General features: G+C 39.4%; 1 protein-coding gene across 2 annotated transcripts in view; it reads left to right on the forward strand.

Annotated features, from left to right (window-relative positions):
- rabgap1l (RAB GTPase activating protein 1-like) overlaps positions 1 to 13,566 on the forward strand; it is a 109,161-nt gene that overhangs the window by 65,372 nt on the left and 30,223 nt on the right. For both annotated transcript variants that reach the window (XM_020656132.3, XM_020656140.3), the window contains exons 14-17: positions 1,048 to 1,161; positions 7,536 to 7,610; positions 9,994 to 10,119; positions 11,683 to 11,826. In XM_020656132.3, the coding sequence (XP_020511788.1) occupies positions 1,048 to 1,161; positions 7,536 to 7,610; positions 9,994 to 10,119; positions 11,683 to 11,826 (459 nt within the window). The remainder of the gene's footprint in view (positions 1 to 1,047; positions 1,162 to 7,535; positions 7,611 to 9,993; positions 10,120 to 11,682; positions 11,827 to 13,566) is intronic.

Raw genomic sequence — 13,566 nt, forward strand, 5'->3', positions numbered from 1 at the left:
CCGTCATCTAGTGAATGTCTTTAGAGTCTATCAGAATCAGAAATACGTTAGGGGGAAATGTGGTTTTTACAGTTGCTCTTACACACAATATAGCAGTATAAATATAGAAATATAGACAGAAATATGAATTAATGAAGGAATGTAAATAAGATATAAAGCAAAAAGTATCCAAAATACAGCTATCTACCAAGTGCATGTTCATGAAGAATAGGATAAATATGAAGCGCAGATTGTTCAAGAAATAAGCTATGGACTGTACAAAAGCTCAGAGAGTTAAAGACCGTAAAACATATACGGTATATGCAAATATGAATGTACATAGGCTTTATTCAAATGTCTGCGTCCTTTAACAATCAACATGAAATCAAAATGTAACACACTCAATCTGACTTTGGTTATGTTGCTTTTCATTCGGTGTCATGCTTCTGATGTGCTTCCTCTTGTTTTTGACTCTATTGTTGTTGTTTTTTATTTGATGCCTTGTACTAATTTATTACTCTTTTTCTGATTTGATCATTACACTTATTAGCTTTGATAATTTATTTCAGTTCAGTATGTGTATTTGACTTTGTCACAAACTGGCTCAAAGTAAGTGACAAAGGAAGGGTATCACACATGAAACAAGGTTGAAAGGAAGTTAATTTATTATTAAACTAAAGTTAAAACAATGATAATTATGTAAATCAGTCATGAATGCAGTGTATGGATGAGTGTAGTGTTGTAGAGTGCAAACAAAAGCAAACCAGTTGGTGGAGGCCTGGGAGAAAGAGAGGAGAGAGATAAGTTAGAGTGGAAGCCATAAGCAGAGTCCTGATGGACTCAGGTGTACCCAGTTGGACTAATGGCTTTCCTGACTCAGCCTACTGTCTGACAAGCCAGGAAGCCAAACAAACAACTACAGACAGGGCAGGATGTCACAGACTTATAATGCATTTTTCCTCAAACTGTGTATACACTATGTATACTGCCTGTTTTGGCTGTATAGTCAACTCCTTTTGTTTTTAATGTGCTCAATAATACAAAGTTTGCAATCCGTTTGTGTTGCAGGACTCGGCTCAGGAAGGCGTGATCACTCGGGACATTCACCGCACCTTCCCTGCACATGACTACTTCAAGGACTCAGACGGAGACGGACAGGATTCACTGTACAAGATCTGCAAGGTAAGCCTGGGATGTAACATTAATGATTTGAAAGGGTTAACATGTAGTGACAGAGTTGGCTGTTCTGTTCACAACAAACCTCAACACACACAATCTCATCATGTCTATGAATCTTTTCATAAAGTGTTTGAGATGAGAAGCTAACACAGAAATGTGTCCTAGACCATGTCAAATGTGTGCCTTTTCCTTTGAAGCGTTAGCATTTCTTGGTCTGGCATGGCTCAGTGGGAATTTTCTTGGCATTTTAACTTGGCTCTGTGATATATAATGGACAGTGCACGCCTTCACTGAGCAATCATTACAATCCCTTGCACAAGACATCCCGGACATACACACCTCTCAGAGGACAGTCATTGATCTGGTCTTCCAATTTTCTAAAATAAAAACATGGTGACTGTTCAGTAGGTGGCAGATTTCGCTCTAGTGAATTTCCTGCTCAAAATCTGATATTCAGACACCTTCTATGTTCGTAACTTCTCAGTTGCAGAAGGCTGCATGCTTTGTTGTACTTGTTGGATGTTTGGACTAAATGATCATTTTAGATAATTTTAGTTTCAATAATAACTGATTTGGCATGCTTTGCACTCTCAGGCTGATCTTGATTGAATGTCTTTGTGAAATTCTTAAGCTCATAGTAGCTTGTGGAATTTCTCTCTGTACAAAAAAAACCCATTATTTTTCTTTGTATTGCTATTTATTATTTTTGGCTGTTGGTAGTGATGGTAGCCACATTTATGATTGGAAACAATGCTAAGGGCAATATCTCAACAAAATTGCACATCAAATGTGGCACATTACATTTTTTTAGATGAGTAAATTATAGAATAGGGTGCTGAAGGCCACGTGGTTAGGTCGCGCCCCATGTACAGAGGCTGTAGTCCTCTCCAAGCGAGCAGCCAGGCTTCAAACCTGACCTGGAGCTCCTTTCCCGCTTCTTTCCCCACTCTCTCTCCTACTCTATCTGCTGTCCTATTTTGTTTTTTAAAGGCCAAAGCCAAAAAATAAATCTAAAATAATAATTATAGAGGAAATTTCCACTGTTTATTCTGGAAAAAAACAAAATTGATTTGAATCAATCTTTATTTATAAGGTGCTAATTCACAACAAATGTTATCTCAAGAAACTTTAAAAAAGAGGAGGTAAAAGACCTCACTCAATGTTATATTATTTACAAAGACCCAACACATGAGCAGAGCACTAAGCAACATATAGCAAAGTTACAGTGGCAAGGCAAACCTGCCTTTTAAGAGGCAGAAACCTCGAGCAGAACCAGATTCATGCTGAACATCCATCTGCCCAAACTGTGTTGGGGTTAGAGAGTGTGATAGAGGGAGATGCAGAAAGAAAGAGAAGGATAGAGACAAACGGAGCAACAACAACAACAATGAATATGATAGATTTATAGCTACAATGTCATTAACAAGGGTACAAATATGTGTTGTGATGATATATGGTTATTAACTTAGTAGTACATGTAGAATTACAGATAGTGACATGCAGTAATATGGAGTGAATGCATATAGAGAGAGAGAGAGAAAGAGAGGGAGAGACAGGAGGTCAATGTACCAGGTTCGCTGGCAGTCTAAGCCTATAGCAGCATAACGAGGAGCTGGTCCAAACCGGAGCTATTCCTTACTATAAGCTTAAAAAAAAGGCTCCTCTTAAAAGTAGAGAGGGTGTCTGCCTCCCAGATCCTGATTGGTAGATGGTTCCTATGGAGAGTGGCTTGACAGCTGAAGGCTCTACCTCCCATAGTACATTAGAGACTATTTTTGAAAAGTGATGCTACATAGTATCAGTTGAAACAAACTCCCATCTACTATCAATACACCAGTATTAGTAGTGATTTAGAAAAATAGACTACACATACAGTCATTGTTTCATCTTGACCTCATTTAATTGTGGCCCGACAAGAGAAGCCCCCATGGTTCAACAATGTAACATCAAATACAGCCTTTGTGTATAAAACACTTTGCCATCAATAAAATCTTCCACTCCTATTGCGCAGTCTTTCTCTCTGACCTTTAGTGGGTCAGCCATAATCCTGGTCACATAAAAACATGCAGCAGTGGCTCCTTTTGTATTGAAACGAAAGAGGAAAGTACGTTCTATGAAGAGAGGGTCCCAGTGGACTCACACCCTGAGGTAATTATCTGTGAAGACACACGGTACATTTTATTCAAACAAAAGCCAAGGTCAGCACTACAGTAAAGAATGAAAGCCGGTCTTAATCTCTGTCATTGTCCTGCTCTCGGCTTCACTGCAGCTGTGAAACCAACCACTTCAGCGTCTTATGACAAGTCCTTCTTTGCTCAAGCTACGCTTAATCTCACAGCTTTATCACAGATGGAAAATAAATTATTAATTATTTTAAACAAAACTAAAAACAAACTGACAGTTTAACAAGCTTGGAAACAATCTAAATCATCTACATGTACATGCTGAGCCACAGGTCAGATTTGAACCCGGGCTGCCTGCTTGGAGGACCGTAGCCTCTGTACATGGGTCACACGCACCAACCACTACGCTACCGGTGCCCCCCAGACACAACCTTTTAGCCTCACAGATAAATGATACAAAGAGCATAAAATAAGAGCAAAATCAAAGAAGGAGTATTTAATGTATTCAAAAGACCATAATCTTTGGAGTAGAACTGTTGCTTCTTTGTAGTTTACAGGCACAGCCGATTTACGGCCGGTCAGCGCTGTGGGAGAACCTGTCAGAAAGGGTTAGCATTCAGCCCGGGCCCAACTAGGTCAGTGTCGAGCCCGCCTTCATTTGTATGCAAATCCATGTAGATTTGCTGCTGATAAGGTTGGCTGGATCTTGAGGCATGAGTGGGTTACAGGCACAGAGGATCCAGGACAAAGTTTGTATTCATTTTCACGCAGCAGTAGACCTGGAGTCCTTTATTTTCTAACCTTTTTTATTCTCTGGGGAAGGTCAGCCGTGCTCTGTGCTCTCTTTCAGAGAGCGCTAAACTGATTTATTCTCTTAATGTTTCACTCTGTCACACATCGAGCTAACCTCTGCGACCTCACACATCTTACCTGTGGTCACTCAGAAGGTCTGCAAGAAACAGTCAGGGGTTAACTGCTTCACTCAAGGGCACAGTGACAGTGAGCATTATTCTCCCAGTTAGTGTTCAAAACCTGTGAGTCTCAGATAAATGGAGTAAAGAATATCTACTGGAAACATAGTGGCACATCCAACAGGTTAATGTGGAATATCACTGAGTGCTTTACTGCACAAATTATTTATGACATTAGTTCAAATCCTGGTGACGAGAATTGTGTTTCTCCTTAAAATCAGTACCGACAGGGACATGTTTCACCACTATCTTCCTTATCTGAAGCTGACACTGACCTTTTATCCATTACAGCAAGGAACTAACTTTTGTTTGTCAGAGAATTGTATTACCATAAAAACTGAGCTGCAAAGTCTTAAGAATCACACTTTATAATTGTGATTACATGTTGCATCATCTCATTCTGTAGTGGATAAAAATAATCCTCTGATCTGGATTCTCTGCTCGCACGGTAGTGAAAGTGTTATGCATGAACCACAGTGTGACCTATTCCAAAACTGCAGATCTTTGCTGCATTTGATCCCGTCCAGATTTTTGAGCAGCTGTTAATGCCAGGACACAATTCCTCAAAATTGTTTTACCTTTCCTTTATAAAAAAAATCCTTGAACAAAAGAAAATATTAAGCCTACAGAGCAATTTAAAATAGGTCATTTAAAAATCACTCCCTATCAAGTGCCGCAAGAAAACTTTGGTAACACTAGTAACAGTAAGCACTGGTGAGAAGTGCTGAAATTGAGGTTTAAAAGCGCGAAAAGAAAAAAAAAACCTTGGTGGACACAAGGCCTATCCAAGGGGTCAGCGACTGGCGGCTCCCAGGCCAAGACTTGTCCGCCAACAATAATATCTGGACCGCAACATATTGGAAACTTGTGCGCACTGATTTGCAAACTTTGGGTTCATGTTGGCAAATGGCTTCTTTTTTTTTCTTTTTTTTCCCTCAACTGCGTCTTCGGATGCTCGGTGCAACACAACAAAACTCCTGTTTTAAAGTTTCCCTTGGGACTCTGTAATCACAACAGGTGAGCCTCGGGAGGCTTGTTATCAAGACGAAATGCAGCAAAAACAAGAGTAGATTCACATCAGCATCAGACACAGAGAGAGACAGAGAGAGAGGGGTCCGCTGTCCGTACGTCCCTAATGTAAATGCACCTATTGAGTTGCAACGTTCATGTCAAAATGAAGCTTTTCAATAATGTTCTGCAGCTGCTTTCTGCCAATGATGCACTCCTAGTTTAGGATGATTGTTACGATACCTGTCATCATCAATAAGCCTCCTCATACCTCACCTGATGTGATAATGAATATCAAAGAGAACTTTAAAACGTGGGAAACACTGTGGTGTATATACCAGGAAGCTAAATTCACTCTTCACACAAGACAAAATGGCGTAGCTGCACTTAAACAATAATAATGCTACAAGTAAGTGAGGAGGGGCAGTCGCAAATCAAAAAGGAGTTAGAATAAAGCAGGCGTTAAAAAATAAATGTTTTGGCTATTTAACAATATTGGAAAAGAAAAATGTAACACTAATATCAAAAAGCTTTCCAATAATTTGCAGGGATCATTTTGCCGTAGTTTTCTTTTACCATCAACAAAATATTCCTCTCAGTAACTTCCCACATCTTTTTAACTTGTCTCCCTCAGAGACTCATTTACAGAACAGATGATCATTGATTGTGTTGCTCAACCAACCTATGACCTATATATAAGTATGTTTTTTTCACATGAATTAATACATTTGAACTGCCTCGAAAGTTTTTCTAACCTTTACACATGTAAAAAATAAAATAAAGACAGCCTATTACTTATGAGAATTTAGACATTGAATTGTACCTATCCTTCCCTCTGAGCCTTTTATAATCTCTCTAGTCTAACAAATTTAGACTTCTCCCACCAGGACATCCCCCGTCCATCTGTCAGCATGCTCTTCTCCCAGATGAGTCGGGGGCATGTGAATGCCACACTCCATCAAACATGTCAGCTTGCAGATCACGCTTCAGACAGCTCCACAAGACTTCTCTATTACCCCCACATCAAACCCCCAAATTAGCAGCGGAGTTCTGGATGTCCACACTAATGTTTCAAGGAGAGGGAGAGACTCTTTCAGCTGCATTACATAGAGGTTTGACTGCTGTGTCTGTCAAAAAGAGAATACTCATCCATGGTATCTTTGTGGCAGATCTTTAACCATAACCAGCTTAATGATTTCAAAAAGCTCCGGGTACAAGCTAAAACTAAACACATTGTATTTATATGAATCTAAGTAGATAAATGTGTTCAATTTTCCTCCACAGACCATCACAATCCACTTGCTGTGAAACACTGAATGCTTTTTGCAGGATGATTGGAGAATGTCTTCCTTAAGAACCAAAGTGCTGTTCATGTATGTTTCTTCTGTACTTGCGCGTATATTGGCAGGTTGAGAGTTGAGGTTGTGTGTTGTTGTCTCTCCCTTTTCCCCCCACCTAAAGAATACTTAAGTGTAGGACAAATTGTTTTAGACATGTCTGCCTCTCTGTGGATCCTTGTTTACACTGTGGAAAAGCCTTCCTGTTTGCTCATTAGCATGATTGGTGGGATGTGTCAACTACCACCCGTTCTTTAAACAGAGCAGCTCCTGGACGGTCATCTGAAGGTTACTCTCAGTGTTCCACACACTGACGACTGAACCGCTGAGGGTTATTACATAAGACGGTCACCACCCCGCCTCACATAAATTACGTCTACAGTGGGGATAAGTAGTGTGTTATGATTTGACTGTATTTTAAATTAATAAAGAAATCCACTAGGCTTTAATCTGGGTATCAGAAAAAGGCTCCCTACACCTGGCATGAGGCTGCCTTGATATCTGATTTCAAAGGAGCTGTGATTCAAATCTATCTAATAAGGAAAAATGTTGAATGAATTGAAAAGGTACGCAGGAATCTGCTGAGAATCATTACCATCTTTTTTTGGCTCTATGAACCTTTATAGAGACCCTCAGCCTCCCCGTTTTTTGTTCAGTCTTATTGAGTCTTGCAGTATTTTAAAGAACAACTTCGCTGCACCAAGAAACCAAAAGATTACGACACATTCTGCTCCACAAATTATTCAAATCAATTCCTCACCAGTGAAATTCTTTGGCCTCGATGTTTGTGTATGTTCTTTTATAAAGGTTTTATATCCCTATTATACTGCAGTTTCCTGTAGTACTGGGACATTCTGAGGTAGATTGAGGCATTCATTTCTAAACTCTGATTTCTTGCTGATTATTTTCCTGTGTTTGCTTCTGCTTCCCTCTTACAGGCTTACTCCGTCTACGATGAGGAAATCGGTTATTGTCAGGGTCAGTCATTCCTCGCTGCGGTTCTCCTGCTGCACGTGAGTTAACTTCTTTTCTATCCATCACTGAGCCTGGAGTTTCATGGTCATACACACACACACACACACACACACACACACACACACACACACACACACACACACACACACACACACAGATACAAACATACATGCAAACCAACCTGGGTGGAACAAAACACAAACAGCACAACACACACACACAAACTATGGCCTTTCATGTTTAGCATAATCAGTGCATAGATGACACAATGTGAACAATCATCATATTTCAATAAGTCTCTTTCTGAAAGGATGTTACCTTGATTTGACTAAAGACTGTGGGCGAGGGCTTTCTAAAGTTTTTTTTTTTTTTTTAAAGAGTTTACACTTTGGTAAAAAAAAAAAATATGTTGGCTTTGTTTGGCTGCACTGTCACTCTGTTTCTACAGAAACAAAGACTGTTTCGCATGTGCTAGGTGTAATAAAAGCTGAACCTAGACAATGCAAGACTAAATGAGGCTGCTTAGAGAGACATTGTGAGAGGAAGAAAAGCTGTTGCTAAAGAGAAAGTTGCTGACTGCTGAAGTGAACGCAGTTTATAGCAGAATGCTGCAGATGAATAGAGGGAGCTGAAAGCACAAGACAGAATCATAGCTGAAAAAACGAGGAGCGGGAAAGAGGTGGGCAAGACACTCAATCACAGTTTGGTTTCAAGGTCACTGATAAATACACAACTCTTAACAACTCTTGCTGCCTCCACATTTTTTCCCATTACAATCATTAACTTATTCCTCTTTTGTTCAAAGTGTGTATGAATTTATCCGCATATGAACATAGCTGAAGTTTTATTTCAGAAAGATTTAAAATTCATGGAGGGGAAAGAGAGAGCAGTGGATTTTTGGTTGAAGTCCAAAACACAAGGGCAGCAAAGGATGAAGAGGAAGGCTAGAGAAGGGGAAGGAGAAGAGGAGTGTGCGGAGGAGAGGGGCTTAGGAGAAATGGCGGGAGAGTCATTGAAGGGAACCGTGGATGAGTATAGAGAAGATACATCAGGATGAGGTAAGGAGGAGAGCAGACAGGAGTTTAATGGAGAGAACAGGGGAGGAAGTTATTGAGGAGGTTGCTTTTAAGGCGAGGAGGAGAGGGGAGGGAGGACGAGGGGGATAAAGGGAACTGCAGTAAAAGAAATCGAGAGTTATACAGGGGGAGGTCGACAGGTTATAGAAGAGGAAGAAAAGGAGAGGTCATGAAGGAGATGTCAGGAATATTAATAGGAGTCCGGGTTTACCTGCAGGAGCCCATTCAGCCCCAAACACACACTGTCAGTCTGATTAAATATCACCTCAGTGTCTATGAGAGTGTGCGCTTGTGTAAGCCAGAGAGAGCAAGGAGAAATAAATCTGAACAAACACACAGTTTAAAGCTTCTTTTATGTCAGTTATATTCATTTATCCAAGCAGCACACATACTGAAACACACAGAGTCAATGAAGAACTTACATAACGTTTACTTTACTCACACTTGCAAATTCAAACGAAGTATGACATTACATGTTATCTACAACTTTACTTCTTTCCTTTGTCCTTGGGTCTTTTTCCAGTAATCTTAAATCAAAATGTCAAACGTGCCTTCTTCTCCGTCGCCATGAGAAGCCAACAGATCGAGTTAAGAAAAACTTTGCAAATGAATAAGTGATCCTATTGCTATAGCATCACAGTGACTGATGTGGCTAAAGAGGCAGATAGACATTAAAGATGAATCTGTTCCTTGTCTTAAAATGCGCTTTAACCACAAATGTCATACAGCGTTCCAAACAAGGGTTTCTGGTTTCATTTGTGGGCAGCAGATAATCAATTATCAGTCTGTTTACTGGAGTTTAAGATGGTGTTTGTAAAGAGTGTATTAGCTTTTTTTAAACCCAAACAACTGCAAAGAAATAACCACAATTCAAATGATATTACCAAACAATTTGACATTCAAAAAATCAGAGGAAAGAGGCAATATTTGTTATTGATAATATACAGGTGTTCTGTATACAGTATTATTTGTCTTGTAGACAGGTCTCCATTCTTAACAGAGTATACAGCATAAGATGGGCAAATTGCATCTTACATGGAGAGGCCGAGCTGTAAAAGCCACCAACCACAATTCTTATTTCTACAATTTAATCACATTTTGTCTGTTTAGCGATGCATTTGCTTTTTCCCCATACGTCTGTCTAGCTCATGAATCTGTTGAATTAGCTTCAGCTAATTATCTACTCACTTAGTTTTATGCAGCTTCAGTAAAAATCATCAAATGGTATTTGTCATTTTCTGTTCTGTCAGATAACCTGACTGTAATCTAAGAATATGCTGCTTTTATTCAATACTTTCCCATTTATAGTTGTGATTTGTGTTTTTTTTTCCCCATGTGGTTTCAGATGCCTGAGGAACAGGCCTTCTGTGTGTTGGTGAAGATCATGTATGAGTACGGCCTTCGAGCTCTCTACAAAAACAACTTTGAGGATCTTCACTGCAAGTTCTACCAGCTGGAGAGGCTGATGCAGGTTAGTGATGCGATCGTTTATAATACTTAAAATTACAATGAATGTACTTATTACATAACTGGGGACAACATACTGTAATGCTGAGAAGACGGCCCTGACCGGATCGATGAAGACACAGATGAAATCAAGCGGACTATGTGGAGGAGGGGCTGATCGAGAAAGCTTTTAGATATGCAGATTTCTTCTTTTTTTTAAACAGTGCCCTCTACTATTGTGATTAGAAACAAATATGGAACTGGATAAAGTCATGTTTCTACCACTTGGCATTGCAGCAGGTTACAAGTACTTCATGCCTCTGCAGATGTTGCCATTTGAAGATGTAGAGGTGTTACATTGAAACGTAGTTGCAGAGAGTTAGTCCAACTTGGACCCAGAATTATAAACTCTTCAGCAGCTTCAGCAGCGCACAGAATAGCAGAAAAGCTCAATGATTGGATGTTGTTTGCTTTGATGCAGACTGGGAGTCATATCTAATGTCTACATCTAAGTTTTTACCTTAACAGCCTTGGACCTTCAACATTTTATGTTTGTCTGTCACTGCAGTTTGTTCACTGATCTTTTTTATCTTGTTATTTTACTGTGTATGACTTTACTTTGTCTTTATTCCAGACACAGTGTTAACAGTAACAGTGATTACAACATCTGATGACACATATAAAACAATAAAATAAGAATGAATTCTGTATGTGTTTAAGTTATAGGAGATATTATTGTCTCTATTAGCTTAGCAGGATACTGGACACTGATGAACAAGGGGCTGGTAAAGCCGCACTCCACTTGGTTGTAACTGCCTGAATCCACTCATTGATTAGAGTTTAATTGGGCCCTGTCCTCCTGCAGGCTGTCGTCTGTCAGCATCAAGATCAACCCAGTTAGCATCGACCAAATACGCTAGCTTTAAGGATGTTAGCATTGACTGATAATTATTAGCGTACAGGGGGTAGATCACTATCTGATAAAGTTAGGTGTCATGTGGCATGTTAAGTGTTGAGCTGCCAGAGTGGATCACTATCTGCCTAACTGAATCCTTGATTCCATCTACACACATGGACGCTACGACATACATGCAGACTTTTCAGCCTGAAAGCTACAGAGATCTTCTTTTATCATGTGCTCGATCTTGTTGGACAAAAAATGAACGTAAAGGCAGATCATCTAAAGGGAAAAATAAAGTGAATGAAGATTGTCAGTATATGAAACAAATTCATATTCAAAAGGTAGACTCTTCATTCCACTCATCTTCTCATAACCACTTTGTAAATGTACGTGCTTTGTTTAAGAAGATATCAAATTTCCCAGTTTTGCACTTACTGGTCTGTGTTTGATGTATAATACTGGATATGTATCCGACTGTCTGACAACTGGGATGTTGTACTGAATTTTGTTCTTCTTTTTTCTTCAAAGAGATTATCATCTCAATGGAACTGCATGATTTAATAAAGTATGACTCAAACAAAGTAATTTTGAATTTGAAATGACAAGTGGAACAAAATCTTTTAAGGACTTGTAAGTGCTGATTTATCTTTAATGTTTCTCCTCCTCCTCTTCTGTCTGCTCCTGCAGGAACAGCTTCCAGACCTGTGGTCCCACTTTCAGGAACTGAACCTGGAGGCACACATGTACGCCTCCCAGTGGTTCCTCACCCTCTTCACTGCCAAGTTCCCCCTTTGCATGGTTTTCCATATCACTGACCTTCTGCTCTGCGAGGTAAAACCTGAGTCGCTGCACTAATTCATACTTGGAGGGTGATGTGTTCTACATTTTCTAGGGTACAATGAGGGGAGAGTTCCTCTAGAAAGATAAGAGGACTATATTCGAGGTAGAAAGGGTGTCAGAAGAAAGGTAGAAAATGAATTGTGCAGATCACCAGGAAGTCAGGAGACAGGATGGAAACATCAAAGGTTGGAGGAAGGGTACATGAAAGGAAAAGGGGAAATAGAAAAATTAAAGGAGGGGAGTGGGTTTAATTGTACAGTAACTTTGTACCAATATCTTCCCAATGTTGTCAATATGTCCTGTTTTGGCTTTGAAGGTCTGATCTGCAGTTGAATGATTTTAAAACTGGCATGAAATGAGGAATAAAGCTTTTAGCTGATCATTACGACCTTGAGAGTCTGATCAGGTGGCAGTTAGAGTTGCCAGACACACCTGATGAAGCCATATGGGTAATTAGAGTGCACTGGGAATGTTTAGCTGAGGCTTTTATCTCGAGATCAAACATAAAGCTGTGTTTTTATGGACAATAAACATGGTGTTTGGAGCACACCAACTCAAAGGAAAAGAGGGCCAAGAACAAAGCTTTGAGGGACACCACATCCAACGTGGACCTATGAAGAAAGGCATTCCCCAAACAACTCAGAGTTATTCAGAGACAATTTTAGTCGAGAAGAGCAGAAATTAGACAAATTGACTATTTTTCAAAAGAAATATAATAGTAACATATAATATACCACATATAGGAAGAAACCTAGGGAGAGGTGAAAAATATCCTAGGTGTTATTTAATTTATTTTTTAAACTTGTGTTGTTCTGAAAGGTTAATACATCAAAAGTTAAATGTCCTATTTGTTTTCTCTTCATCTTTCCCCTCCATTCCTCTATCACCCTCCCTCTTTCTGTCCTCCTATTGGCCTCAGGCAGAACAATTAAAAGTTTTGCAGGTTTTTCTTCTCCAATGAGCTGGATGATAAGAATCTGCTTGTATAACCAGAAATCTCATCTCCTGTACAGCTCCCTGTTGGTCGTCCTCTTGTTTGCTGTCTCAATCATCTTCTCCTACATATTCATCATTTCCTTTTCTGTCATGTTTCTCTTTCCTTGTGTACTCTTTATGCCTTTACCCACCTCTCTTACAATTCTTTACATTTTAACTTCCTTTTTTCATCTCGATCTTATCCAATGTTTCCAAGACAAACTTGTGTCTATAAACCCAGTAGTCTCTCACATGTTTTTCTGTTTTCTCTGTGTATACAGAATTCTGTTATTGGTAGCAGTCGTTGCCAGCTTTTCTTGTTTGCTATTTATTTGTATTTTCAACACTGTTCATCTCCCTTTCTTCCTGTTGTTTCCTTTGTTCCCTTTCTGCCTTTGGTAACACACTGTGAGTTCATTCGTCTATAATAATGACTTTTCTTAACACTTCCTAAGTCCACTCCTTATAGAAGTCTACTAAACAGTTTCCTTTGATTATTCTTGGTCTCGTTTCCTCTCTGCTTCTTTTAACCCTTGGTGATTTAAGCTATTGGACTTTTCTTTGTCCTTAAATGAAACTGATTCACGTAGTCTCAAGGTCATATGTGAGTCCCTTGATTATTGATAACCTTTCAGTTAGAAAATTTTCCTTAACTTAAAAGTGGCAAAATCTTAATCCTAGGTCTTAGCCTGAGTCATTGACTGTATATACAGTAAATATGGACAATGTGACTATCAGTTGTGCCATTTTTGGAAA

This window comes from Labrus bergylta, chromosome 6 (genome assembly GCF_963930695.1).
Source record: "Labrus bergylta chromosome 6, fLabBer1.1, whole genome shotgun sequence".
Classification (NCBI taxonomy): Eukaryota; Metazoa; Chordata; class Actinopteri; order Labriformes; family Labridae; genus Labrus; species Labrus bergylta.